Here is a 12,754-nt window from a genome sequence, read left to right on the forward strand (position 1 = left end):
GCTGTCAACAGCTTTATATTGAACCAAAGCCACACTTCCCAGTTTGCTCCTTTGTACCTCTTCTTATCTGTTTATCTTATTTATCCGTTCTCTTTGGATGGGATCGTCTTTGCAGAATAGCAGAAAGGAACAAAATGCAGTGCACACATGTGTAGCAAGAATGCTCACAAAATGAACAGGTCTCGAGTATTAAGATAAAAGATCTCGGTTCTAGCTGTAACAGGAGACACGTCAGGCATTCCCTACCAAGAGTTGGGAGGTTAGGGGGCACTCAGTACTTTTTTTTTCTGGTACATAAAACTGAGTTGTGGAAAAGCCTGTCTGGGTGGCAGAGCTATTGCAGAGACCACCCTCTTTACGTCTCTGCTGAAGGGTCTGTACATTTACATTTATCACTCTCTCTTCTGATTTTTATGGTCTCGAAGGTTTCCTCCCTCTTTAGATTGTGATGAAGATTTACATTGTTTGGATTTATATTTAGGTTGTCATGTTTCCAATGATTACACGCTCGTCCATTGTAATGGTTGTTAAGCTGCAGAAAATTAGTGGTTTTTGCACCTTCACCTCCTTTATTTGCGTTGCTTTGCTGCAGAAATGTCAGAGATGAATTTCCGCACCTGTTCTTGCTCAATGACACATTTCCAAATAGGCTAGATAATTTATACTGCTCATCTTGATAACACTGTTTTTAAGAGTGAAAACAAGAAATTCATAACCAAGTCCAGATGGATCTGGTCCGCTGATGGTTGAATAACTGCCTTGTCTTTTTCCCTGCACTGAATCTGATTCTGTCTCGCATTTTTAGAGGCCTTACTGTTCATCTACAGTGCTGAGGTGAAAAAGATTAGGCTAAGCTGAAGTAAATTATCAGCATTCGCCATAAATCGCAGGGACGTGTGTGTAACTTCACCGCGGGCCTGTTGAAAATGTATTTCATTACACAATTCAGTGTTTTGGGGCTGGGCTGTGAGGTGCAGCGCAGGGCTAGGATTCAGTATGAGCGCATTTCTGCTTGCTGCATATGCACAGGGTGCCTCGAGAGGACAAAACTGTGCAAAAGGGACCTCTTTTTTCATTTTTACGATTTTCCTAGAATCCTTTGGAGAGCGTGGAAAGACAGGCATGTTTATGAAGGTTTCCAGATGGTCTGCCTTGCACCCCCAGCTTTTCTTTTCAGTTCTTGAGCCATGAAGGATTAATCAAAGTCAGTGGTAAGGGCTGATGGCTAAACACTGTGGCTCTCACTAACCCAGAGGAAACCTCTGTTCAACTTACTTCAAGTCAAATTCAGCCCCTGGGCTACAGTACTGAAGAAAGTTGAAACCCAAGGTTAAAAACCAAGCACGCTTAACGAAACCTTGGCTACACGAGTGCAGATAAACAAACTCTGCCCCCAATTCTGTTTAGCGGAGCAGCTGATGTCCTCCTCAGGTTAAAGGAATCTGTTGTTGCGTCCAGCAAGGAGTCAGCCTTAATGAATACACCTGAACTCTGGTCCCCTTTGAGAGGCGGGGAGGGGGATTGTGTAGCATGACTGGAGACAGACAACGCCATATGGCACGAAAGGCAAGAAAATGCAGCAGAACAAACTCATGAACTTTGAGTCATTTGGACTTTGGTATTTATGGATTCTCTGTAGAGATTAATTATCCGAGTTCCCTTTTGTTCTGTTTTTAGTCAAACACATTCCAGCGATTCAGTGCTTTATCCCTGTAACACAAGAAGGCTAAAAAGGATTTCTGATTGCTGTGATCAGACGAAGTTTTTGCCTTTTTAGAAACCATTTTTAGCTTCATCACTATCGCCCCGCCTTCTCCTGACAGATGCAGATGAAAGCGCCGAGCTGAAAAAGAGGACGACAGCTCGAAACAAGAAAAGCCAAAAAAAAAATCACAAAATCTGAGTTATAACAAAACTGTTCATTTCTGGATAAGACGACTCTATTTTTGTTAATAGAGCTACCCGCTGTTGTGCTTCTGTTAATTATCACTTCAGACACTGGAGAAAACAACCCTTCAGTTGACAGGAATAACTGGAGCTTATGGAACAGAGGGGCTTTTTAAAATTTATTATTTTTGTTAGTAGTTAATGAAACAGATTGCTTGAGTAACACCGTGTCTTTCTATAAAAAAAAATACACAAATATATTACTGATGTCAATTTTCTTTAATAAGCACATGCAAAGGCACTAGCACTCTAACCCAGCTGAACAGCTGCGCTGCATGGCAGTGATGAACACATACAGCCTTCGTGACACATGTTATTATTCCAAATGTCAACAAAAATTGCTGTGGTTTGTTCGCCGCAGTCACGCTCGATGATTAGAGGCGAATCCACCGCAGATCATCCTTTGTCATTCGGTGTTGTTCGCACACCATAAAACTGTAACCTGAACCCATGTAATTATTTTATCACTGAATATGTGCAAGATTGTGAGGATCATTTTTAGTCCACACAAACAGAACGCTCTTCAGAGGTCAGAGAGATGAATGATGCAAAACTGATGTGATTCATTGCAACTAAACAATAAAACCCTCAGGAAAAAAAGGCAGTGAGGATTATGAAGCATTTCAGTCCTTTTAGACACAGACTGAGATAAGACTGTACTCCATACGTCTTATCTCAGGATGACAGTATGCAACAGTAATTAAATCTGTTATGAGTCCATAAACATAAAGATCAAGCTTTGAATTATTACTCTCTAGTTGGTGGTCTGACCAGTTATCCAGTCCATTCATCTTTTCTGCTTATCCCATTCTGGGTTTGGAGCCTATTCCAGCTGTCACAGGGTGAGAGGTGGGGTACACCCTGTACAGGTTGCCAGTCTGTTGCAGAGCTGTCGTATAGAGACAATTAACGTTTTGATGCATGCTCGATTGGAATCACCAATCAACCTAACTGCATGCATGTCTTTGGACTGTTTGAGCAAGCCAGAGTATGCGGAGAGAAACCGTGCGAGCACAGGGAGAACATGGAAACTCAGATTCAAACCAGGACCACTGCTCCACTGTGCTGGCCCCAACTGACTCAGGAAAAAAAAGGCTTTTCTGTGTGATATTGTTAAGTAGTAAAAGAAAAAGATTATCTTCTCATATCAAAGGAAACCATTTGGAGCGTTTGCAGTTGTATTGCAGTTCTTTGAAGAACAACTCAGTCTGTTACCACACCAGTTTTCTCCTCTCATTTACAGAAATGTATTCCTAAAAAGTCAAAAACGTTGTACTTATACTAACTATATTTCAGTAGTACAGCGATTTCAAACACTTTTTTTTTCTTTAATCTGCATCACACACCCTTAAATGAGATGTTCTCTGTTGTTTAAATGTGTATCTGTAACCAAGTCAATAAATTGTTAGGTCTTGTCATGAGTTTTAATCTCATGTAAACATGTGGTGCAGCCTGAGTAAACACTCTATTGGCTGAAGTAGATCTTAGAAAGAAAACATTGCTCTTGTTTCATCTCTGGAACCGAGTCTGCATGTACCATTTCCTTGTATGGGTTTCCCATTAAGTCAGATAACCATCACCTGCAATATTTTTGTGGTAGTCTTTTCATTCCCCCCCCCCCCCCCCCCCCCCATTTTATTTTCCCTGCTGCGCTTGATGTACGTCCTTCCTGAAATTGTGGCGTTGGCGTGACGTGACCCGAGCCTTTTCTTGTAAACATATCGAGGTGGAGCAGACAACGAGACTGCTTCAAAGGCGTGTGTGTGCGTTTACTGTATTAATGCAATGTTTCTTCATAGTAGAGTGCCAAAAGTTTTATTTGTTATAGGAACGTTTAAATCATGTGTTCCCAACTCTGGGAGGAAGGTCAAAAACATTTCAACTACAGCACATTTAAGTCTTCACCATTCATCTGTACCATACCTTAAATGTTTTGAATATGAATATAGATATTGCAGGAATATAAATGTATATACAATTTTATATATGTTATATAAACTAAGGAGCTTGGAAAGAAAAAGTGACTGTGCTTCTTTAAGTTTCTTGAAGACGTTTCACCTCTCATCTGAAAGGCTTCTTCACTTCTAAAGCTAAATATTGGAGAGTCCCAAGTATTTAAGCCCTAGTGGGAGTTGTCCCTTAAGAGGGCCGTTATCCACTATTGTTCATGTTCCTCATCACATGAGCCAAGGTGTGAAAAAGGGAGTGGGTCATTATCATCAGAGGTTTCGGGTGAAACCATGGAGAGACTTTGCCTTACCTACTGAGATCAACTGACACAAGATGTGAGTGGGTGTTAAAAACTGGATTGTGAGTGGCAGACGGTGTTGTAAACATCCACCTCTGTTCTTCTTTCACTTCTCTTTCAAACCACCCGTCTTCTCTGTCCAAAACATTGGTATCCTTGAAAGAGTGACCTTTATCCTTTATATGCAGGTGTACAGCTGAGTCTTGTCCCGTCGAAGTGGCTCTTCTATGTTGTGCCATGCATTTATGACGTGGCTGTTTGGTCTCTCCAATGTAGAGGTCTGAGCATTTCTCACTGCACTTCACAGCATATAGTATGTTGTTTAGTTTGTGTTTGGGAGTTATGTCTTTGGGATGAACCAGTTTTTTTTCTGAGCTGTGGTTAGTTGTTTCTCTGATAAACCTGCTACATAAAGGATGACAAGTTGGCGTCTGACCTTCTTTACTGTGCATCTCTGCAAATTTGATGAAAGCCCAGTTGGGATAACTACATGTTTTAAGAGTTTTCTTTACATGTGTGTGTTCCTTTTCTTGATTACTCCAAGTTTTTGTTCCAGAGGGTGATTGGAGTTAAAGAGTAGGTACTGGTCCATGTGCGTGGGCTTCTGGTAAACCTCAGTGTTGAGGTTTCCATTTTCCTCAATGCTCACAGCACAGTCCAGAAATGGCTGTTATCCTTTGTATCTTCTCTGTTGAACTTTATATTTTTATCCACTGATTTGATGTGGAGAATTAAGGATTCTACTTCTTGGGTTTCGATTTTGATCCAGGTGTCATCCACGTATCTGTACCAGTGGCTAGGGGCTGTCCCTTTGAAAAAGCCAAGAGCTTTATTTCCCACTTCCTCCATGTAAAGGCTGGGGACACTGGGGGATCCATAGCACACTCATGTTTTTGTCTGTAGAAACCCATATTTTGTATTTAAAATATGTGGTGGTAAGGCAGAGATCGCTATCTTTTAAGTGAAGAGAGAGACCACATCAAAGGACACAATGGTTTCATCTGGATCCAGCTTACTTTTCTGAACCTTGTTGGCGAAGTAGGGGGAGTTTTTGATGTGATGGGGTGTGTTCCCCACAAGAGGAGATAGGATGGCGACGAGGTGCTTGGAAATGTTGTAGGTGGCTGGGTGGGACTCCAGGGTATAACAGGGTATAGCATCCCTGGGTACAGATAGTGGTATGTAGAGTGGTCAACGGCTTTATCCTTTTTTCAAGTTGTTTTGGCAACTAATGGTTTTCTTTTTGTAGTTACTTGTGGGGTCTCATCTTAAGCCTTCATTGGTGTTGTTGTCACGTCTTGGCACATGTGATGAGACACATGATCAATAGTGGGTCAACAACCCTCCTAAGGGACAACACCCACTAGGACTAAAACCCGTGACTCTCGACCATTTGGTCTTAAAACTGAAGAAGCTTCTCGGATGAGAGTGAAGCATCTTCAAGAAACTTAAAGAGGTTCAGTAGCTGTTTTTCCAAGCTCCTTAGATTACCGTGGCCTGGATGACTGAGAACCTACACAGACATATGTTATATAAAATGTTTTACTCCAGGTGCATTCAATTTCTCTTAAAATGTAAATATCTATTTTATTGACAGAAGGCATGAGGATGGGAATAACCAAACAGTTTGGTTTTGCAAAAAAAAAAGAAAAAAAAGTGATATTTATGAGGAGATCTGTGTTGAGCCCGGCACTATAGCTTGCTGGGCGCAAGGGGAGCCTCCAGCATTTTAGGGTTTTTGGATATTTTACTGCAGCTCAGCAGGGTTTTTACACATGCTTTTGTCAAGTTTACAAGTTTATCATAAACCCTAAAGTGCATGAACCTATGATTTATAGATGCATCAGTTCAGGTCCTGTGTGTTGGCCTTTAACTGCAGTAAACTTTTAAATCTGACACAATTTAAAACACTGAGTTGGTGTTTTCAAGTTTTTAGTCTGCCTCTGAAATTAATTGTATGTTTCCTATTTAGGCCGTCCTGCTCACAAGCTTAAGCCATAACCGTTATGAAAATAATACCGATAGTGAGGTTTTTTTAATTTTACACATGATCATTTTACTTTGTATCTCAAATGCCGTAAAAAAAAAACAACTGTTTTATTATACGCTTCTGCTGACGGTGTATATGTGTATGCTTTTTTAGTAAGAATTCCTGAGCTTTCTGTACACAGTGTGCAAAAACTGGAACTTTTTCTTCACTTTTCTTACAGCAGAGGGTCTGCTATGTGGGAGTAACTGGAAGACACAAAGGAAAGAAGGGAGGACAGCAGGGAAAAGGAGTAGGGGAGGATAAAACTGGGACACTGTGCTACATCATAGATTAGATGTTGATGACTGAAAGCCAATAGTAATGTTAATGTTAGGATAACTGCAATCTTTGAAGCCCACTGAAAGCAGTGCTTGAATCCTGCTAAAAAGATGTAAAGTGACCTTTTTCTTAAGAAATCATCAATTCCTCCATGCCAGCAGGAGTATGTTTATATAGATCATTTATTAAAGTTATACAAATAATACTTTTATATGATTTATTTAAATTCATTTTAAACATTTGGCAGAGAATAGATTCAGTAAAATAGAAGTGGATGGTTTTCTGAAAGTGGGATCAACTCCAGGAATTATTTTTTTTGCCAAATTGTTAAGTCATCATTAAACACTTTCATTGTTTTGATATATTTAACGAATCGTTGCAGCGATATTAGCGTGTAATTTCCTTCAGTCAGTTGGATTTGCTGTTCTTTTCACTGTATGGAGTGTAAATTGTGGTCTGCAGGAATTTTTCTGCTCCTCTAGGAAGCCCCTTAATATTGCAGGTGGTGTTTGTTGTTTAGGTAAATGAACCTTGTCGGCTGAGGAGATGTGTGGTCTCCACCTGCAAGCATTCAGCTGTATGGCAATAAAAATATAAGCCCCATGCTACAGCTGTCCAGATTTAAAGCCTCTTCACAAACTGTAGCTATTTATCAAGTTTAATCCAAAACAGGGATTTTGGATGAAACGTATATTGTTTATATGCCCTCATTCCAGTTAGCTTACACAGGGCTGATCTTCACTTTGAACATTTTATAACAAGGAGTACAGCTGAGAAAATAGCGCCCTTACCCTTACCAATATACCTTATTTTGGTTTATTTGTTTTTTTTAAGTCATTTATTTCTGTATAAAAATAATGTGATCTTAACAAATATAGGTTTCAGTTAGTTAAAATGTATCTAGCAGCCCTATTAGACAAAAAATATGTGGAATTTTGAGATTTTGCATCTGACTCTTTTTATGTGAAACAGCTAGCGCAAGAAGTTGTTTTTTCACTTTTCACTTTTTCATTGAAAATGATGACAAAGAGGGAAAAAAAGGTGACTACTGTGAAACTAATTTGGTATGACCAGTAGCAAAATAAACATTGACAGCAGAACTTGTCCACGGTTCAGATATAGGCCTTGATCTTTCCTATGTGAAGTCTACATGTTCTCCACCTCCCCGTGTGGGTCATCTGTTTTCCACCCGCAGTCCACCCACATGCACGCCAGGTGGACCGTAGATTATGTGTGAGTACGAGTATCGTGGCGTCCACCCATCCTGTGGAGACTGATGATCTGTCTACGACGCTCCTCTGATTTCCACTGGTGCATTCTGGGAAAGGTTGCAGCACTGTGCAGCTTGTTTGTCCACATGTTCCTGCACAGGTTTTGCACTTGAATCCTGCACGAAGTTTCCATTTTGAGCGCGGGAGGGTTTTTTTTTTTTTTGGTTTTTTTAAACAGGGTTTGCCCGACAGCTTTTTCTGATTTTTTTTTTCTCTTTTTTTAATGAAGTGTTTTACGCACCAGTCCTCTAAGTGAGACATCAGATGATGAAGTGGTTCTGATCAATGGGTAAACCTGGAAATATTTTAGGAATATTCGGACCTATGATAATAAATAGGTGTGTTGCTGTCTTGGGAGCATTACTTTTTTTTAAGGAATTTTGGCAGAACAGCATGACATTGTAAATTTACCTCTAAAATAAAATGCTAGGTATAAATAACACCTGTTATCGACTTATCTCATCACAATTTAACGAAGTGGATTTATGTCTTTGTTTGTTCATTGAATGGATGGATGTTGTACTTTATTCACAAAGTAATTTTTGCCCAGCAATGACACGCTATTTGATATATTTTGGTATACTGCATGTGTAAAGAACAAAACATTTTTTGGTTATATAGTGTTCTGATTTATTCGTGCTCTTCACTCATACTGGCAATGACGCACAGACTGATATCATTTGTTTGCCTCTCTATCCTAATAAGCATGGGAATTAACCTCTATTGTAGTAACCAAACCAGAGGTGAGCTTCTGAAGTAAGCAACGCACTTCTCCAGCCGGAGGGTATAGTATGTCTTTACGGAAAACAGCCAATCTGGCATGTGAAGAAGAACATTTTCACGGAACTCTATGTACTAAGAGGATATATAGCAGCCAGGTGCTGCAAGTCAATTGAACATGATTAATTGATGTTCAGTTAATGTGTGAGCACCTGTATAAAACCAGATGTTTTGGCAGTTTGGTAGTTGTTAATGTTAACAGTAAGCCATAATCTTCCCAGACGTAAATGTCCCAGCAAATACTTCAGAAGAACAGACTGTGCAATGTTTAGAGAGATTGCCAAAATCCAAAGCTAGATCTCAGATTCCATAAACCTGAGTTGGCATGTTAACTGTTAAAGTTCATGGAGTACAATACACACACACACACACACACACCTCGTACGCACTGTCACTGGTGGACCATGACCACCTCTATGTATCGGTGTTCTAGACTAAATGTGAAGCCATCTGTCTGACAGCTAAAGCTTGGCAGAAAGTGGGTTTTGCAAGAAGACAATAATCCCAAGCACAGCAGCAATTCTGCAACAGAACGGCTAAAAAAGGACAAGAATCAAGATGTTACAGTGACCTAGTCAGACCAAGTTCAGACCTTGACGCGATTGAGATGCTGGTAGGAAATTAAGAATTTGCACAAACAAATATGTGAAAACCTCAATGAACTGAAGCAATGTAGTGAAGACAAGTTGGGCAAAAGTCCTCCAGAATGACGTGAGAGACTGATAGAGGCTGGGATGAAAAGTATAAAAGTATAGGATGCAATTAATTCAAGGTATTGCTGCTAAAGATGTTTCTACAAGCTTCTGAATCAGGAAGTGTGCTTAGTTTTCACAAGACTGACATTACTTACAGTAAAGCCATTGGCTATGTTTGATAAAAATGAGTGTCAGGCTGCTGAAGCCAATATATTGTCAGTGTAAAACTCTTACCAGCCGAAGACTTCTCTATGCCTAACAGCCACATTCTCCCAACGTGCTAACATCATCTGACAGCAGGTACACAATTTCAATCACATATCAGTATCTGACATGTGAGGTGCACTCCACCCTTCTCAAGCCCAATCCTGCCACAGTGCACCTTTCTCAGCACTCTCATTCCTCTAAACATCCCTATTTTGATTCCGATGAGCAGACTTCATCCCAAACAGATATCTGTTCAATGGGGAGGGGGATTAAGTGCAGATACATGACATTTCAGGCCACTCCAAGGACCTGAGTCGAGGCATAAACACCTCCTACGCTATGTCAGGGAAATATTTATCTTTGCTCATAGAACTTGTTGAGATAATGTCAACACTCCTTTTGAGAAACAATTACATTTGTACATGAAAGACTAAGAGTCCTTGTGGAATTACAAGTGTGGCATTTAAGTAACTCTTTAAGAAAAACTAGAGATACACACATAAAAGTCATATTAGTCTTGCAGAGATACAAGAAAAACTAACAAATATTTTTATTAAATGAAAATCCTCTTCATTTTCATTTATCATGATGTTTCCTTGTTTTGACTGCAAATTATTGTTTATTCATCTGGCTGTGGCTATAAAGGAAATAAAGCTGACGTTATAAAGGATCCACTGGGTCAGCTGGAGGTAATTTGTCATTTTCTTCTCTGTGTTTTTTCTCAGTGACCACAACGCTATCTCCAGGCTCAGGCCATGCCAGAAAATGCAACGACACAGAGAGAGCCTACTGTGTGAATGGCGGCGACTGTTACTTCTTCCATGGTATAAATCAGCTTTCCTGCAAGTGAGTAATCTCTTCTATCCTTTTCTTTTCAAGTGTTTTTCTTCTTGGCCATTGTTGTTTGACAGATGTTTTGTCCCACAGTGCAAATTAGAGGCTATTTTACGGCATCTTGACTTTGATAATCATCTTCAGCTATCTAACTACAAGTTTTTACCTTGCTTTTTGTTTTTGTGGTATAGCTCGATTCCCCTTCCTTCTTTCAGCAGCAGCAGCAGCGACACATCACAGGAGTATGCTGCCAGTTTGTCTAACTACCCACCTGTTGTGTATTTTAACACTAATAATGGAGTGAGGCGGTGGTGTGCTCATCCTTTTAAGTCATGTTTAGTGTACAGGAGGGCCGCACATTAAAAGGCTTTTCAAAATGTCATGAGTCACTGGTTTAGTCGCGAGCAAATATTTATGCCTGTTAGAGGCCCCCAATGAGGTAAATAGAATCATTGCTTACATTTGGCAAAGGGGATCAAGACCTGTGTGTAAAGTGCGTTGGAGGAACCATGCATCTTAGCTTTTCAGGAGGAAAACAGGTTGACATTATCACGGAAACAACCTTTTTTTTCTTTGACATTTACATGCGAGTTTGTGTTAGCCTCGAACTCATTAGGCTAACATTATTTGGGACCATGTGCATGAGAGGTTAAGCTAAACAACCGGTTTTCTTTGTAGAGGACTAACAGTTTTTGTTTTTTTTTAAATTTATTTTAAGAGATGAAACAACCACTTTCTCGATTAGTCATTTAGTAATCAGAAAAACGCCCTGCAACTACTTGCATCAACTATTACTCATTTTTAGTCATAAAAGCCAGATGTTCACTGGTTTTAGATTTGGGAGTAACTACTGGCTGGTTATCTGCTGCTATTTTAAAATAAAATCATTGATTTTGGGCTGTAGATCAGACAAAACAAGCAATTTCAAAACCGTTCCTTTGGAAACTGTGACTGTTATTTAGATTTTCTAACATTTATTGGGCCCAAATACAGTTGTATTCAGAATTTTATTTACACTCAATATGGGCATGAACGTCATGGTAATTTTGGCTTTTAATGATTTACTTGAACAACATACATCTTTCGTGACTTTAAAAACAAATATTGGGTGCACAAGTTTAAATTTATGTAGGATTTTCACTACTTTTCCTATGTACTTTTGGTTAAATGCACATTAGAAAGCTACACCTCAATCAGACACTTTTGGTAGCAGTTAACAACCTGGATTAATTCTGTCTGGATATTTGACCACTCGTCTTGGCAGAATTGGTAGAGTTTGTTTAAAGTGGTTGGTTTCCTGGCACAGGCCCAACTTTTAACTTTACTTTTTGATGTGTCTGTGGGATCATTTTCTTGTTGGAACATGCAACTGTCTACACGTTTCAACTGTCTAGGTGAAGTTTTTGCAAATTTGCAGGTAGTCCTACTTCTATATTATTCCATTCACTTTGTGTAATGTACCACTGCCACTGATACGTGCATGTAAACCTTTGACCACAGCTGTATAGTTAATCAAAAGGAAAAAAATAGGTTGCCTTAGTTGTAAAAATCAGTTAAACCTTATTGTGTAGTTACAATACAAATGACATCTGCTTGCATAGTTGTCAGATATTCTGATGTATTTTCTTTTCAACCATATGCTAACATAATCCTTTTGGCTGATTTGATATAGAGCTGAAACACTGGCAAGGCTTTCTGTGCCCAGTTGGCCGCAGGAAGAATGCTCGACGAGCAAGCAGGACATGGCTGCAACAGCCGTTCAATACGCTGTGTACAAATTGGAGGCAGCAATAACTCAATTGCTGCAGCTAATTCACTCACGGCTGGGGCATGGGTCCAGAAAAGTTGGATAATGCAGTGAAGGCCTGCAGGGATTTGTTGCCCCACAGCCATCTCATTCAATATAGGCAAGGCTTCAGTGGGTATTACTCTCTGGCTAAACAAGTCCTGCAGACAGCTAGTCCTACTTTTATTCCCAGCTCCTTCACTTTCAGATAGAAACGTTTAGGTGGCGGTAAGGTGATGTGATAAGGTGAAATGATGTAAAGAGTGTTGAAAGTTGAAACCTGCTGTTATTTTCATGCAAAGCGTGCATAATGTGCAGAAAAAAGAACATTTTTGTTAATTGTGTACATTCAGTCGGGACCACTGCAGCCAAAAAGGGAAAATAATTATTTCCATCTGCAGGACTCTGGCGTGCAGAAGATTATTAGTATGGCTCTAATCTGGGACTTTTCTACACTTTTAGTTGCTTACAAGGAAGGTAAAAGCAACTTAAATAGGTACCTAATATGAAATTTGATGATTGAACATGCAAGAATATCAGCTTAAGCATAAGGTGAAAAAGGCTGGCAGTGAGATCTTCTGATGTGCTTGGATTGCAAGCCAATCTTGTCATTGTGGCTTCCCTCAACTAATTATGTGCTCATTATATTTTTGAATCAAACAACACGAACAAAGGTGC

General features: G+C 39.7%; 1 protein-coding gene across 4 annotated transcripts in view; it reads left to right on the forward strand.

Moving 5' to 3' along the window:
- Window positions 1–12,754, forward strand: part of LOC146509824 (pro-neuregulin-2, membrane-bound isoform-like) — a 77,486-nt gene that overhangs the window by 48,175 nt on the left and 16,557 nt on the right. For all 4 annotated transcript variants that reach the window (XM_085173935.1, XM_085173934.1, XM_085173936.1 and 1 more), the window contains exon 4: window positions 10,182–10,302. In XM_085173935.1, the coding sequence (XP_085030061.1) occupies window positions 10,182–10,302 (121 nt within the window). The remainder of the gene's footprint in view (window positions 1–10,181; window positions 10,303–12,754) is intronic.

Source organism: Neolamprologus multifasciatus, chromosome 10 (genome assembly GCF_963576455.1).
Source record: "Neolamprologus multifasciatus chromosome 10, fNeoMul1.2, whole genome shotgun sequence".
NCBI lineage: Eukaryota > Metazoa > Chordata > Actinopteri > Cichliformes > Cichlidae > Neolamprologus > Neolamprologus multifasciatus.